This window comes from Anneissia japonica, unplaced genomic scaffold (assembly GCF_011630105.1).
Source record: "Anneissia japonica isolate Jap-2015-1 unplaced genomic scaffold, ASM1163010v1 scaffold288246_len349457_cov184, whole genome shotgun sequence".
In the NCBI taxonomy this organism is placed as follows: Eukaryota; Metazoa; Echinodermata; class Crinoidea; order Comatulida; family Comatulidae; genus Anneissia; species Anneissia japonica.
This window is the reverse complement of record NW_022752398.1, coordinates 234,960-251,693: the sequence shown is the minus strand read 5'-3', so window position 1 is coordinate 251,693 and position 16,734 is coordinate 234,960. Positions and strand designations below refer to the sequence as shown.

The following is a 16,734-nucleotide window of genomic DNA, read 5'->3' as shown; positions in this document are numbered from 1 at the left end:
TATATATATATATATAAACTGGAAGGCTGCATTGGCAAACAAAATAGTAAAAACAAAAAACTCCAGAGAGAAAGTAATAAGTTGCCAGGTATATATTTATTTAATAGTGAGCAAACGTTTTCGGTTATCAACCTTTGCTTGACAAAGGTTGATAACCGATTGATATATATATAATAAATATATAACCGGTTGATATATATATATAATAGTTTCCATACCCAAGTTACTGTAAGACGATCTCCGAAATATGGCTTAAGACAAATAGATTCAACAACTGTGCCTTATCATTACTTACCTAATGTTCTACACACAATCATCTTGAGATTTTCAAAAAATAATATCTCAAGATAATTATAATATTGATATCAGAAAAGTTTCACATGTTAAGGCAGTAGAACGTACTGAATTAGTAATCTGTAGTTAGGCCCTACTGCTACAGTAACCCACTTTTCCATCCTTAAAATCCATTCTTTTTATTTAAAGTTTAACAATGTTATCACCCACCCACCTTTAAAATGTCTACCAACCACCCTTATTTTCCTACAGTTACAACCCTGATACTGAAGACTTGATCCAAACAACTCTGACTCTTCACCCTGCAGAAATCTAGGCAACCCCCATATCCCAGTTGGTCCATATTTTTCCTTTCAATATCTCATACAGTTATCAGAATGATTAATTGAATGTTAATTTTTAACATGTTTGTTGCTGCATCAAATGGTCTGTATTTTTGTTTTCTGTAGATTTACATTGTTTTTTATACTTCATGTATTTCAGTCTTTGGTTGTAAGACGACAATGTAAAATAAAAACAATAAACAAAATCCATATAATATAAATTTTTCTTTGCGACAAGCACAACGAACCTGGCCAGCCTTCAGACTGTTCCGCATGGAGCATCTCAATAAGTTGGGCTGTTTTTGAACCAGGGGCTGCACACATGTCCAAAACACGGTGGTGAGGTTTGACATCCATCAATAATGGTGGAATCATACTGACCAACTCTTGACGACTAATATTACCCTGACAAAGAAGAAACAAATTATTATTTATTCATTTAATTTTTAATTTCAAATAAAAAATTCATATGACATTAACAACAGACATAATATCCATTACTAAATCATTATAATTACAATGTTTATATGCAGGAATAATTACAATAACATTACAATATGAAGCTTGTTGAGACTTTGATAGGACAAGATACACACCTATATATATTCTATTAATTTGATTGGTTGAAAACAGGTCATGTGAGATAAATTTAAAATGAATATCTCATGGTTATTTGAGTACTAGTCAACGATCGTTGAATAGTACTTTTTTATCTCCCAAGACGACAAAAATCCCAAATGCAATGCGAGCGGGAAAAATTAGCATAGCCTAGGCAAAACACGCGTCAAGAAGAAGCTGGTCATTCAAGAAGCTCTCCAACGATAAAATGGGGCCATTTGGTACTGGGCCATTTGTACTTTTGAGCGAAGAAGTGTTGGAACTCCAATTACTGAATGAAAGTTATGCCAAATCAACTAAAAAGGCAATAAAGTATGCAGTTTCGCCAGCTTTAGAGGTGAGGATATGAGTCTATTTAGCCGAACCTGAACTTGATTGATTCCTAGGCCTAGGCCGGTTTTATGCTGGCCTTAAAGGAAGAGATGGGTCATTCATTTATTGTATACTGTTACATCAGCAACAAAACTGATTCAATAAAACAATAAACTTACACTTTCTGTTTCATCGACCAAGAATTTGTGAAGGTTCTCAAGGGCTGGCACCTTACGGATGCATGTTCGTGTTAAACTCAACTGCCAAGCTAACTCATCTGGGTACCTGTATATAACATTAGGCTCACCATTATTCATTGTATCATTCATATGAAATTTCTTGCAATCTGTTTATGCGTGGTATGGATAGTCATTGAAGACATACCTCATGATTTTGTTGGCTAATTAAGCTGTTTTGAGCTGCCCTCATTAAAGAAAATTTTAAAAGTATATATGAAATCTGATTATAAATTGGCAATCACTTATGAACAAATGTTTGAAAGCAAACAGGCATCCACAATGCATCAAATGTTGGATTACGCATGTATGGTTCAAAGTAGAAAATTATCAAATAAACATTATGCAAAAATAAGCATCTTTTTGTTTACAGAATATAATAAAACAAATCGATGGTGTAATCATCATTTCTATATTAACAAAAGTATTTGTTTTTGGTAGGACCAGAAACAAATTTGTCACCTGAAAATCTGTGACGTAACCATGTCCGTAAGGCAACATAAAAAGTAACACTACGTAAACTGTGTATTGAAGAGGCATAATAAAATATTTTTAAGGCATATACAATCACTGAAGCCAATCTGATGTGTTTATAACTGTTCACTGCAATTATTAATGTGAAAATTATGAGAAGATTAATATTAATGGCCTTAAATTGCAATCTTTTTATCTAAATCTTAAATGCCCAGCATCAGAATAATTTCACTATTTTTTTTATTTGTTCAAAAAACGGATGTGCATTCTACAAAATATCATAAACCATGGCCATTTATTTTGGTGAGTCGAATGGCCGAGCGGTTAGCAGGGGTGCCGCAAGCAATAGCCATAATATCGGCGCTGGTTTGAACGACACGCTTGCCTATGGTTCTGGTGGTAGAACAAGTCTTCTCGGATAAGGACTATAAACCGTAGGCCCAGTGTATAAAATGGCTTGTGTGCACTATAATTAACCCAGTACATCCTTCGAGACGAGTAGGGGGATACCCCAGTGTACTGGAACAGACAGCCCCTGTAGTGGACGACGAGAGTTGTTGGTACCGGGTTACCGGGTAGCACAGACACAAAGGGACCCTTAAGGGCGAAGGAATTCATTGATCGAGTTCCTAGTCTACATATCAAGCAAGAATTTTATTACATCTTGTTTTGCAAACTCTGCATTTTTATTTTTATACCACCTGCCACTGCCATAAAATCTACTTATAATATAGTTTAATTTATCACAGTCAATTAAATAAAAAGCCTTTATCGACTTACTGAAATGTTTACATTGCCTGATAATACCTCAAGCAACGACTAGGTGCATTATAATTAGCAGTTGATGAAATAAGCTCTACGTGTAACATAGAAATGCTGAAGTGAAGAAGAAACAAATTATGCTTAGAATTTGCTCACCAACTATGCAAATAACCAAATTTTAGATTCTAAATACCTGCTCGAATAGACCACCAATATAGTTTGAGAAAGAAAAATCAATTCAAACCACTACTTTCAGAACTAATAGATACCAGCAAAGCCCGATTCCATACCTCATTAGTATCTTAAACCAGCAAAATACTTAAGACTTGCATTATCTACTTGAACCTCAATACTAACATTAAGCCCAGATTAATCAGTTCATCCTAAAACTAAATCATAGTTTAATTTTTAAATCAATATATTTTTACTGTTGTGTATCTTTACCCTTATATTTTAAATTTATATATAAATGTTGTTTCGTAATCTTTGTGCAATGTATAGACCCAGGTCTATTTTTTTCCCCTAATGTATCATTCGCAATTTAGCTGCAAAGCTACAATGATGATATTTTGAAATAATACTTGAACTTGAAATTGAAGAATAACGTAAATATATTAAAAAATAATAATAAAATATAGGTAGGCATAAGCTACATAGACATCTGTTAGCAGTTGCCTACTGTATATTTTCACTATAGAAACAGGGCTGGAAAAAATATTTTTGTGCCTCCGACGATCATCTTGATGATATGCCTCAAGGACCAAATGTTATCTTTACACTATTATAGCGAAACAATAGTACATTTAGTGGTTTGGAGCAAGCAAAAATATTAAATTTAATTATGCATTTAAAAAAAAAATTAAAAATTTCTAAAATGCCTCCGGGTTAAATGCCAATGCCACTGACCGCCGGTCGTGGGGTCGCACATCTTTTTCATGAATAATTTTCTTGACTTTGCCTAGGCTCAAAAAGTACCTGAGCCGGCGACGAATCACAGGAGAAGTATGCATGTCGTGAAGGTAATGTACATTTCCTTGAAAAACTTCCAAGCTTTATTACCACAATCCATTGGAGCCTTACCAATCCAAACTGATAAGGGTTTGAAAATTTAATTTTATTAATTTACCAAATTATAACTTGCATTCCAACCAACATTTGCAACATCTATGATGTGACTTACATCAACAACAAGGTGAAGCCATATTCAATGCACTGTCGTCTCACGATCTCGATAGATGTAAACAAACCCTAATACCCACTGTAAGTCACATGACCTGAGCCGCTGTTTCTTTCTATTGATCAGACCACAAATAAGCAATTATAAGCTACTGTATATTCTCGTGTATAAGACAAGGTTTAAAATAGAAAATTACGATAGAAAAACAAGGGGTCATCTTATACGCACAATATTTTAAAAATCATGTTCGTCTTACGTGCGGATCATCGGTAACACACATATTTACTACTGAAATGAAGCTACCAAGTGTTAGTATAGTCACCATGTACGCTTGACAAGTCAGAAACAAATGCCATACAAGACGGTTGTTTAATTTGTCAGTTAAAGTTTTAATTAATGCTTTTTAAATGCTGATACAATGAAATCCATGAACATTACCAAGCCTAGACCTTGGACTTGTATGGGGATTTGAAGGCTAAATTCAGGCTTGGTCCCAGCGGTAGATCATATCGAAAGGAGGATTTCTGCCAGTGAAAGGAGAAATCAAGACAGTTAAACAGGGGTCTTCTTGTACACACTACATACAAAAGATCTTCTTACACTCAGTGGTTGTCTAATACAGTAGTCTGATACATGGATAAGCGAGAATATACAGTAGATATAGTATATAGTTCAAAAATAGATGATTTTCATAATATCGTTTAGACATCTAAATACCTACTGTAGGCCATAGCTTTCTGAACCCACTAGAGACACAAATACAAAAAGAAAGAATGAAACAACACCATGATCATTGTCTCCTACCCATGGAGCATATAGTAGGTCAGTAGAAGAAAAAAAATGATAAAATAGTAACAATAAAAAATTTTTACCACTACCCTCCATTAAAGAACTCATATTCACATACCTACCCACAAAACTAATTATTTTCAACATAATATTAGATACTCAGGCCCTACAATGATAAACAATCTCCCTCCCCCAATTCTAAACGCTGATACTCTAAGAACATTCCCAAAAAAATTGAAACTTCACCTAATGTCATTCTATTAAATTAATATTTGTGGTCAGATTTGATATGTTCTGCTTTCGCATCAACTTCAGTTGTTTGTTTGTTTATTCATTTATTTTTTTTTTTCTCCCAACTTGCACTATGCTACTCTACTCCACTGAGACCCAAGGATTGCTCTTGGTAACTATTATTTTATGGGTAAAACATTTTGTAATCTCTAATACAGTACCTCCAAGGACTTCCAAAAGCAGAAAATATACAAATCTATATTAATTCCTTAAAATAAAATATTTTTTTAAAAACACATGAAGGTAATTGCTGTGAAGCAGCCAATTCATATTCTTGACAGCAATTTGACCTCTGAAAGGTCATTGTTTGTCAAAAAACGAGCGCCTAAGACAACTGAAAAGCTGAGTTTCCTTCTTTCGTTCTGCCGGGTAAAATCAATTACTTTAGGCGACGTTTGAAGACTAACCTACTCGTACCAACGTCCGCATGTCGCGAGGCTGGAGTATTACTATTCAGCGTTTTTACTATATTTCTAGGTTTCCTATTTCTACGTTTAATCGGCCCATGTCTCAGCCACAATATTTTGAGGCCAATATTATTTACGAACCCAGTTAAACTTATTTAATAGCCTATTTCAACGTGCTAATTATTACATTTAGGCGACGCTTGTTGTAGACTGGCATACACAATGTTTTCGGTAATAAATACCATTTTATACACATGCGCAGATCGATTCACCAGCAGCGAGTCATCGCCAGCAGCAGCGAGTCGCCAGCAGCGAGTCGCCAGCAGCGAGATGTCGCTGCAGCAAAACACTATTGTACACGGTACCACTGTTCTAATATAGACAATGGGTCGTGTCTCATATTATTTGTTATATTTTTATTATTCGTTATTTTCTCTTGACTCGCATAAATAATTTTGTTCGAAGAACATTTATATGCAGTTGTACTTCGCAGCACTTCACTTGCAATTTGCAATTTCTAGTATATAAATTATAATTTTAATCTTTCCTTCCCAAATTGTTTAGAAATTAATTGGTTTAATGAAGTTTCATTCCATTGTGATCTCATTAATTTGAAGCAACTGACTATTAAGGTGCATTAGATGTTGCCATGGCAATACCTCAATTTCTATAGAGTTCATGTCACAATATATCCCTAGGTGCTATATTAATTATTTTAATAGTAAGTCCATCACTTATAATATTTTATTAATCTGTATTATTATGATCTAATCAATATTAGAAGACTTATCACTGTAATATTCAACCTTGAGGTACAGTAGTAATAGAAGTCTCTCCTATTTAGCCTAATATATGCAATTTATTTTGCTTATAGTTAGAATCTTTTAAAATGCTCCTAATTTGCAGGGTGTGCCGTATTTAAATGATCCATTAATCTTCATGGCAATAGAATATTTTATGTAAATCACATTGCCTGATAAATGTGTGAGAAAATTGTCAGTAGCCTTTTAATAAATATTCATTTTTTTTTCGCTAATTCTATTTTATTAGAATGAGATGCGAGTGAGAAATTGCAATATACAAAATGTCATGGTTGCAAAATGCAATATATATCTCTGACAATTTGTATTTTCATATCCCAGATGTTGGTTTTTAATTCGTATCAGAGTTCATATGGCTGTACAAGATTCATGAGTGAACTCATTAATATTATGGAGTTCTGTATTCTCTCTCTAAGCAATTGAAACATTGATTTGACCTGAAGGGAATGACAATTTTTTTAAATAATTTTGTAAAAATAAAATAAAATGGCGATGTATAAGATTACAAGACTCCTTCATTGCCAATGAAATGAACACAGGATACAAAAATACATAGATACGAAAATCAAAGCAAGATTTAAGTTTTTGTCTGAACTTTGTAAATTAATATGATTTTTTTGACACAATTTGATATTATTAAAGTGAAATGAATAATTTAATAAAAGAACTCTTTGGTATCATATTTATCAGCTCCACTCCAATTATAACTATTTTAATGTCTCTGAGAATATTTTAATATTGGAAATCATATCAAATCAAATGCAAATCATAAAAAAAAAAAAAAAATTTTGAAGGATACCTAATGAAAATGTTTTGATTGGAGTAAATGGTTAAGTTTAATATTAAACAAATTGAACAAATTTACCAAGATATTGGTTTTGGCTTTTCAATTGGTATTCCATCAATAGAAGCACCCATCAGATCAGTGAAGAAATGACTCTTGAGAAACTGCAACAGATGTTGAGCATGACTGTGGAACAACAGATTAATAACACTTTAAAAACCTAATGAAATTTACTGGAAAAAAAAAATCGATCAAATTAATTCTTACATCAAAGACACTAGCTGCGATTAGCACACTCAATTACCATAATGGTTTTAAGGGCCCTGTAAATCAGCCAACCAACAGGTTCAGGGCATTCTATTTAATAAAGTTCAAATAAAAACATTTAAAAAAACTGTAACACAACACGTTTCTACTTGGTATATGCCTTCCCACAACAAAATGATTCCGGTACAAAGTATGGTACTGTACCGAGTCTGGTACTGTACCAGGTCTGGTACTATACCAAGTCTGGTACCAAGAAATCAACTAGATTTGAACTCTTCACTGAGGACGAGTTTGGTGATCTGCCGTACTTCAACCTTCAGGAAGTGCGTGCAGTGCTGATTGAAAAGTTTTATATGCTAAAATATGCTGTAATTAGTTTGTTTTTTTTAAATTGAGTTTTTTTTAAGATTTATGTATGCGTACGCGCAAGTCTTGACGCCTGTGAGCACGGCAATGGCACAAAAAGTTGACTCCATATGTAAATAATGTCAGAAACCCAAAATATGTAACATAACGTAATTTCCAGCTTTAGTATGTGCTGTGCTCGTTGAAATGAACGTACGGCGCGTAAATTATGGAAAGTTTTAGAATGCTGAAAATGACCTGAAACATGCTTTAAATTAACTAAAAAGTGATATTGAGAATTTTCAAATTTTAACGCACGCGCACGTCACAATGTGCGCGTGGACTATGATTAAGTAAGAAGATCTCTGACAATAACAATAGGTGATCCGCACTAGATGCGGATCACCAAATAGATGAAGAAGAACCTGACAATAACAAGCTCGCGAAGCGGATCACCAAATATGTGATGTTTCTGCCATTTAAATACAACAGCTATTTCGCAACATTGGTGTTAAAATGGTGTTGATATAAATGGGGATATTGCCACTCCGCATCTTAGTGGCTTCGTATTTGCTGCCTTGTTTGGCAAGTCGCGTGTGTTCCCTCTCTTTTCTCCAGCTGGCATCACCACTAAGAGTCATACAGCCATCCTACAGGGGAAGTTAATTGCGTTATTGATTGTTTCTGTTGCTGTTAACAGTTTAGAAAGTGGATATTTTCTTTGCCCCAGACTACTATACCTATAAAATAAGATATAAAAATATGTTACCTTCTAAAGCCTGTGATTCGAAATGTTGCAGGTAGGGGTTGCTGTAAGGTGGAAATAAACTTGTCCCATTCAGCTTCTGGAACGATGCCCTGGGCCTAAAGTATAAAGATGGTTTGATATTATCAACTGATGGTTCGACAGTTAACTGACAATGTTTCCCATCAGACTATACAGTATTACCATTACAAAAATTTATCTCGAGCATCTTTAATAAAAACATTTTACAGTATTCCTATCAAATGGCCAACTCATATTAAAACATAAAATGATCAATGACATTTCAAAAAGTTACCTTATAATACTTTTCAAATGCTGCATTGCTCTTCTCAATGTCTGGGTAGCCTTGGCGTTGCTGGCCCTGAATACAGATAAAAATTAACATTTATACTGCTGCAATAACTTATAATACCGTAAATGCTTGAATAAACGTCACTCTCGAATAAGTGCCGCACCAAACGTGATTTTTTTCGTTAGGTGCCGCTCTCAAATAAGTGCTGTGGTGCTTAATCGAGAGTATATATTACCATGTGTGTTATGAACACTTTGAGAAACAGGGTTTTAAATACAATGTACACAGTGGTAAGATGAAAAATAACACAATGAAAACACAAGAATTTCTTTATAAACGTTCATTTACAAATTACGATGATAGGACCTTTGATAGGCTTACCGAACTACGGAAATACATGAAAGAGGTAGCATGGAAACGGGTATAGAAAGCGCTAAACTAATATTTTTTATAAGCGTCGTTTCAAATGAGCATTCAAGAGTGCCGCACTGAAGCCTCAAAAAATTGTATAAGCGCAGCGGCGCTTGTTCGAGCATTTACAGTAATGGTAATTATTTTGAAATAATATGGTAGTACATCTGGAGGTGGGGTAAACAAAATCCTTGTTGTGACTATGACAATAAAGTTTATCTTCTTATCTTGTCATATCACATCATACTGTATATACCAACACATCAATAGATGTAAGAACAGCTGGAAATTACATCATTTTTCTATTGACCTTTATGGAAGCTGATCAACTGTTGCATACATTACATAAACCACAGATCCTATAAACAAACGGATAATTTATTTTCCAGAAGTGTACTGTTTAGCCAGTGGGCATTTTAAGGATACGACCTTCATTAAATGAGAAAATACGATAGGTGATCCCAGGATGTTTACCGGTCCTAGTCTGTCTTAAAACACATGAAAATGTAGGCCTATAATATGCAGAGCATGGAAACTCATTTCATCAAAGTACTGTACTGTACCTGAATGATTGGTAGGACTGAGCCGAAACGATACAAATTATAACTATTTTTATTTTCAGTTCAACCAAAAAATAATAATAATAATAATAATAAAATAATATCACAGACAATTAAACATTATTCTCCAAACATTGAATACACATTTATTTATTTATTCAACTTTTAAGGCACTAGGGCCAAGGATATGTCAAACATTGAACTAAATCACTCTTCAAAGTGCAATTTCCTTACAGTAGGGGCTGTATGGACCAGTACACTGTGGTAACCCCCTACTCATCTCTAATAAGTGCACATGAGCAAATTGTGTACCCTGGGCCTACGGTTTATAGTCCTTTATCCGAGAAGACTTGTTCCACCTCCAGAACCATAGCAGGCCTTTCGAACCAGCGCCGATATTAAAGCTGCACGTTGCGGTGCTCCTGCCTTAACTGCTTGGCCTTTTAACTCGCCATACATGTGACCCTACTCTACTGTCTATTCAAAACAGCAATAAACTAGAACGGCAATAATTCAAAACCAAAACAGTAAATAATTTAAAACAGCAATAAAAACCAAACTTATTTCCAATGTTGTCCTACATAAAACCAATTAGGCCTATAATCATGAAAATGTAACAACGGTTAAATACCGTAAAAATATTTAAAAAAACATTAAAATACCGACAAAATATAAGACTAAAACAATTTATGTAATAATAATAATAATAATAATAATAATAAATAATAATAATAATATTTAATAATAATAAGAATATAACAACATACAAATTCGATATAATCAAATGATTGGGGGAAACACAATATACGGTAAAAGCAGTAACATTCAAACAAATACAACTTTAACATACAGACAAAATGAAACAATTCATCATGGACATGTAAAAATTTGTTTAAAAATGCAATTAAACATTAAAATCGGGAAAAATAGCCCAAATGGCAACATTCGATTTGCCTACAGACGATCGGGTTAATTTCAAGACGATTCGAAAAATTATAAACTGCGGCCCACGCCTACTAAGTGGCGCCTGCTCTTGACATTGATTCTGCTCCCTTGCCATTGTGCACTATGAATTTTGCCATTTTGGTACTTGTCATTGCCATTTTGACCTGTTGCCATTGTGGTACTACAGTATCATTGCCGTTTTGGTTTATTGCCATTTTGGTTTAATTATATGTAGAAATAGGATCGTAAAGGCTAATGGAGATCGTATCCTATCCATTTGTATATAGGATCTGGGATACAACTAAAGTAGCCTAGTATAGCACTATAGTCCTCTGATTATGTTTACCTCCGCCAATGATGTTATGTATTCGCCCCGTTTGTACATCTCTGTCTGTTAGCAATAATTCCAATGTAGGCAATACTAAGGAATAGATCATCTTAAAATTATAGTGGAATGGTAAATACGGTATTAATAATCTAATAGATGACTCATTTTTTAATTCATTTTTTAAATATTTTGCTCTTTGTAATTTTGTTATTAACTTCTATTATAACTCATTCAGATGTCATCACTGTACTCCCAATGTTATTTGCCTATTCCCCAGCGTCCACTTTTTTTTTCTATTAGTGGATGCTTGGCTTGATTTTTTTTAGGTTTGTGTGCAAAAAAAAAAATTCCTCATTTTCTCGTCACGATAAAAATTGAATTGTAATTGAAAATTACTTTCATAAAACAAGCTTAATTAGAACATGAAGAAATTTACTTCAAATTCAATATTAAGTATGAACAATTAAGGAATTCATTGAATCAATGGGCCCTCATAAATAAAACAAACTGAATGATTAATAGGAATATTCTAGACCTATTTTAAAGAACAAATTTAGATGTAGGCAGGAGGCCAGGCAGGAGGCCGCCCGGGCCTCCTCCTACTACTCTAGGCCGTAGCCTAGCCTAGTTATGAAATCATCACGCAATTTTACCTGTCTGCATGCACTGACCAAAAAGGACGTCAGGGAATTGTAATCTCTCTCAAATGCTGAAATGTTTCTTTGACAAAAGTCTATCAAAATAGCATTACAAACTAGTTCTTTGTAACACAATAGTTACCATATTTGTCGTATCCGTACTGTATTGCTGATGTGTAGTTAATTAAACGCATACTGCAGGAGCAAAAATCAGCATACGCACAGCTAAATGTAAATATGCACACGTATACTGATCATATCACTATAGTAACCGATGACTGCTGCAACAGTCGTTTATAAAAAAAAATTAAATTAAAAGAAAGAGATTGACTTATAAAGCAATTAGTAGAGCATGCATCGTACACTAAATGGAAAATTATTATACTTAGGTTAGATTTAATGCATTCAAAATTTTTTCAAGCATTAAATCTAACCTTCGTATAATAATTTTCCTATAGTGTACTATGCGGAGCTCTACTAATTGCTTATTTCTGTATTTGCACCTTTGTCAATTTCCTCATTAGTTCAATTTGCTCATTAGTTGGAATGAAGTTGAGTTGAATAGCTTAGTGGTTATGATGATTGCCTTCTAATCCCAGGGTCGTGGGTTCAATGCCTGTGACAGCAATGCTTTTTCTCACGACTAAAAACTCCACTCCCTAAGCCTCATAAAGACACTTCGCTAATAAAAGCATCACATTACTTTCCCCTATTTAAGACGGCCCCTGAATATCAGCCAACCTCTATAAACATGGTTTTTTTTTAATTAGTCATGTGATGTAATTTATAATTTAAATTGAAAACTGCTTTAACCCCTACCAGCAATCAAGTCAGTGATTTCAACTGTAATTAGTTTGTAATTGATGTTCTTTTAATGTTATGAGCGGACTTGAAAGTGGGGTTATAAAACATGTAAATAAAGACCAAGCCTCAGGCAAGGTGAAGGAAAAACAGAAGATGATCTCCATGGAGATAAGTTATTAGCAAGGCTTGTTTGTTATTATTATAGATTCATATTAACTGTACTGATACTTGAATCTCTCAATCTCTCACAATGTTATATTGTATACTGTATGTGTTGCGATCTATTTAATTGATGTAGTGCATATGACTACAGTTGAACTTGCCTAAAGATGAATCCAAATTGGCATTGGAAAATTGTTTGATTTTAGATAAAATTCAACTTTACAGATTGTAACAATTTGGAATGTAAAATAAGATAGACTTAAAGATTATTTACTTTTGCTATGGAAAACAGCAGAGAGTGATGAGCCAGGTAGCAGGCTGGGATTCCTGGTGAGTCCTAAGCTCATCCGGAAATACGGCCTAGACTTTCTGGGCATTTTAAGCTCAGCACCCACCCTCAGAAGACATTAAGTTTGTTAAGGGATATTTTGATTAATTTTATGTTTCCTCAACCTCTGTTCTTTTCCGGCTTGGTGGCCCAGCAATGGTGCATCACCCGGTGCACCCAAAAACCCACAAAAGACATACAAAATCTGAATGGGTTGGGTCCTTGCCCATACAGTATGGCGTCCTTTTTCAAACAATGGGGAATGTAGTGACAACCCCTGTAGGTTTCACTGCAACAACCCTGTATTCCCCAGGCCAAACTCATCTGCACCAACTGACGGATCTCTTTGCATGTGCATTGCACGGCTGATCCTGGGAAGTCCTTGGAGAAAGAACGTCACAAGTCCATAGCTGTTACAGATTGACGATATCTTGATCGGTACAGACTTGTGTCACTAGAGCTCCTCGTCCTGGTACCCATTATATAGTTAAACTCAAAGGTATACGCGTGTGTAGAATGGCAGAAAAGAAAGATAATCACAACAAATTAATAAGGATGGTGACCAACTTTATTGTAGCAATAGTAATGAAAAGGGTGAACAAATTTTACTGTATGTAAATTAGAAAAACTGCACCTAAACTGGATGACAATGCAGAAATGATGGATGATTAACGTACCGATCTAGCAGCTTTTGAAATGGGGACGTTCAGAAGAATTATCGGCAGCACATGGAAAGATAAAATGACAAACACAGTACAGAGAAGAAAGTGGACATTATTTGGACACAACAATAATTTTTTTTATGGACTTCAACAACTTATACTGGATAAAGTAATGGAAGGTACAGCATCAAAGAATGGAGTGGCATGAGTTATGAAAGAAGCATCAGGATGGTGCAGGATAAATGATATGGTGATCCATGTCAGCCAAACTGCTTGGAGCAGAGGCCACCCACAGGTAACAGGTATTTCAGAAATTGTAGAACTGTTTAATCGAACAATCATTACAAGCAAACCAGATGAAACTATACGAATATTGCAGAAATGTTGCACACTATTTAGTTGCTAGACTATGAGGCAGAAAATAAACATAAACAACTAGAACACCAACAAAAATAAATACAAGGTGCACCAAATCAACTTGAGATAAGCATAGAATTGAAAAACGCTTGGATGAGCTGAAAAATCGATTTAGAATAAATAATAATAATATAGTTGTTATACGATACGATACGATTTATTGGGTTCACTTTTTGATCAGTGGCACCCATCACTTAGATGGTGCGCCCATTGACAATACAAAATATAAGCAAAGGAAAGCAAAAGACAGTTCAAAAACAACAAACGGATAAATAGCATAATAAAAACAAAACCAAGCAAGCAATTTACAGTAAAGTTTTACCCTTATTTGTCTAAAAAATTCTTACTAAAATTTAGTAAGTAAACTGAATGAAATATTAAAATAAAAATAAATACAAAATTAAAAATTAACAGATATGGAAAGTCATTCGTTCCTACTGCAATTAGATTTTATAATTTTTTAGTTAAATAATTATTTTTAACCTACAATTTTAAACTGATTTTTAACTGAGGTATTCTGTGTTTATATTTTTCTACCTTTGTTAACATGTTGTACGGTCAAGGCCAAATGAGTTTCCCCATTGTGAGATAACAAAGTTTTATTGAATTGAATATTCCACATAGAACAACAGTTTTTGAGTCTATACTTTTTTGAAGAGTTATTGCATACAGTGACAGCACTAAAAGTCAAATTCAGCAACTAGCAGTTTCAGAAATCCAAGATGGCCACCAAAATGGCCCCTGAATTTTAATACTGACTAACTCTTTATATTATAACCACAACCATTTATATTCCACAAAACATTGTTTGAGTCTATTCTATATTTGAGCAGTCAGGGCACATCCAGTGACACCACCAAAAGTTAATGTCAGCCCATAGCAGATACAGAAATCCAAGATGGCAGCAAAAATGGCCGCCAAATCAACTGCCAAATCAAAAGTTTTCGAGTTTATATGATTTGAGACAGCCCCTACAGTACCACCACTAAAATTCAAATTAAGCCATCTGCAAATATCCAAGATGGCTGCCAAATTTCTAAATTTAAAATAAATTTGATAACATTCAACAGTTTATGGATCTATACTATGGTTTGTAGAGTAGCAACACGTAGAGACGAGTGATGTTATTTGCAGTTGCAAAACTTTTGTAATGGTTGCTAAAATCTTTAATTTTGTTGACTATATATACCACACCAGCAGTGAATCCTGAAATTTGAAATAGTGGGAGACTGAAGTAGGGAATTTTACAGGGATGTGTCCGAACTATAGCCCTACCATATTTGGGGCTGAAGTATAAAATTTGCCTGTGGCACCTGTAGATGGCCAGAAATGTCACTCTCAAACTTAGAGAAAAGTTGGTCTGAAAGTTACATAACAAATTTGTAACAAATCAAATTTAACTATTGATGCCAGTCGAAAGAATGTGTCAACTGGTCATTCAGATTGTTTGCAAGATTCAGGCCCGTAGCCAGGGGGAGGGGTTTTTATGGTTCGGGGGAACCCCTTTTCTAGCGAACCCCCGTTTTCTAGCGAACCCCCTCGAATTTTTGAATGAGTCCCCCTTTGTACACAGTGTTAATATGTTAAAGCTTATTCTTGAGCCAATACAAATTCTTTCCTAGGATCACTCAAAATGAATACTTCTAAAACATGTAAATATGCATCAGTACACGTTATACATAGGCCAAATAAAACACATAGGCTTAAGCGTGATTTAAAAAAATCTTAAATCCATAATTCTCAGGCCAGGTCTTTTAAGATAGAAATGCGATACTGTGGTTCAATTTCGTTTTTATCCTTTTCCAAGTTTCATTAAATTTTTGTTTAATAATACTACTACTAATAGTAATAATAATAATAACAATGATGATGATGATGATGATGATGACGATAGTAATAATTGATAGTAATATTAATAGCAATAAAAAGTGGAGAAAACTGTGCTAAATGCGAAAAAAAAGAACTTGTGATTTGTTGATCAAGATATAGTATATATAGTTAAAACTTAGTAAACTATAGTTAGGCCTAAGTTGTCCTGGATATTAAGTAATTCCCTGATAAAAGATCATGAGAAATTTGTTGGCGTTTCATTTTGACTATAATGGTGATGTGATGATGATGAATTTTACTATATAAAAGTGTCATTTCCGGACATCTCGAGAGGTACTATTTCCTCAGATTTTCTCACCTTGGTTGTGAAATCACGTTTTTGAAGTAGGCCTATGTAAATTACATACTCACAGACAATGTTTTTAAGCTTTGTTTTCTGTGGGATATCACACACACATTAATAAGATCTCTATGGTTGTCAAAAATCCATGATAAAAGATCATGAGAATTTTTTTTTTTTTTTGGCGCTTCATATTGACTAATGGTGATGTGATGATGATGAATTTTACTAAAAGTGTCATTTCTGGCCATCTAGAGGTACTATTTCCTCAAATTTTTGATTTATTATATAATTATTTTTTCCCTTATTTATAATGTGTCTATTGCAATTTTCACTTTATCCTTTCAAACA

At 34.0% G+C, this 16,734-nt stretch overlaps 1 protein-coding gene across 2 annotated transcripts in view; it reads right to left on the bottom strand.

The window, feature by feature from the left end:
- The window catches only part of LOC117122301 (RNA cytosine-C(5)-methyltransferase NSUN2-like), a 47,963-nt gene that overhangs the window by 14,688 nt on the left and 16,541 nt on the right, over window positions 1–16,734 (bottom strand). For both annotated transcript variants that reach the window (XM_033267846.1, XM_033267847.1), the window contains exons 2-6: window positions 8,962–9,027; window positions 8,670–8,764; window positions 7,370–7,474; window positions 1,727–1,832; window positions 866–1,022 (exon numbers count right to left, since the gene is read on the bottom strand). In XM_033267846.1, coding sequence (XP_033123737.1) covers window positions 866–1,022; window positions 1,727–1,832; window positions 7,370–7,474; window positions 8,670–8,764; window positions 8,962–9,027 — 529 coding nt within the window. The remainder of the gene's footprint in view (window positions 1–865; window positions 1,023–1,726; window positions 1,833–7,369; window positions 7,475–8,669; window positions 8,765–8,961; window positions 9,028–16,734) is intronic.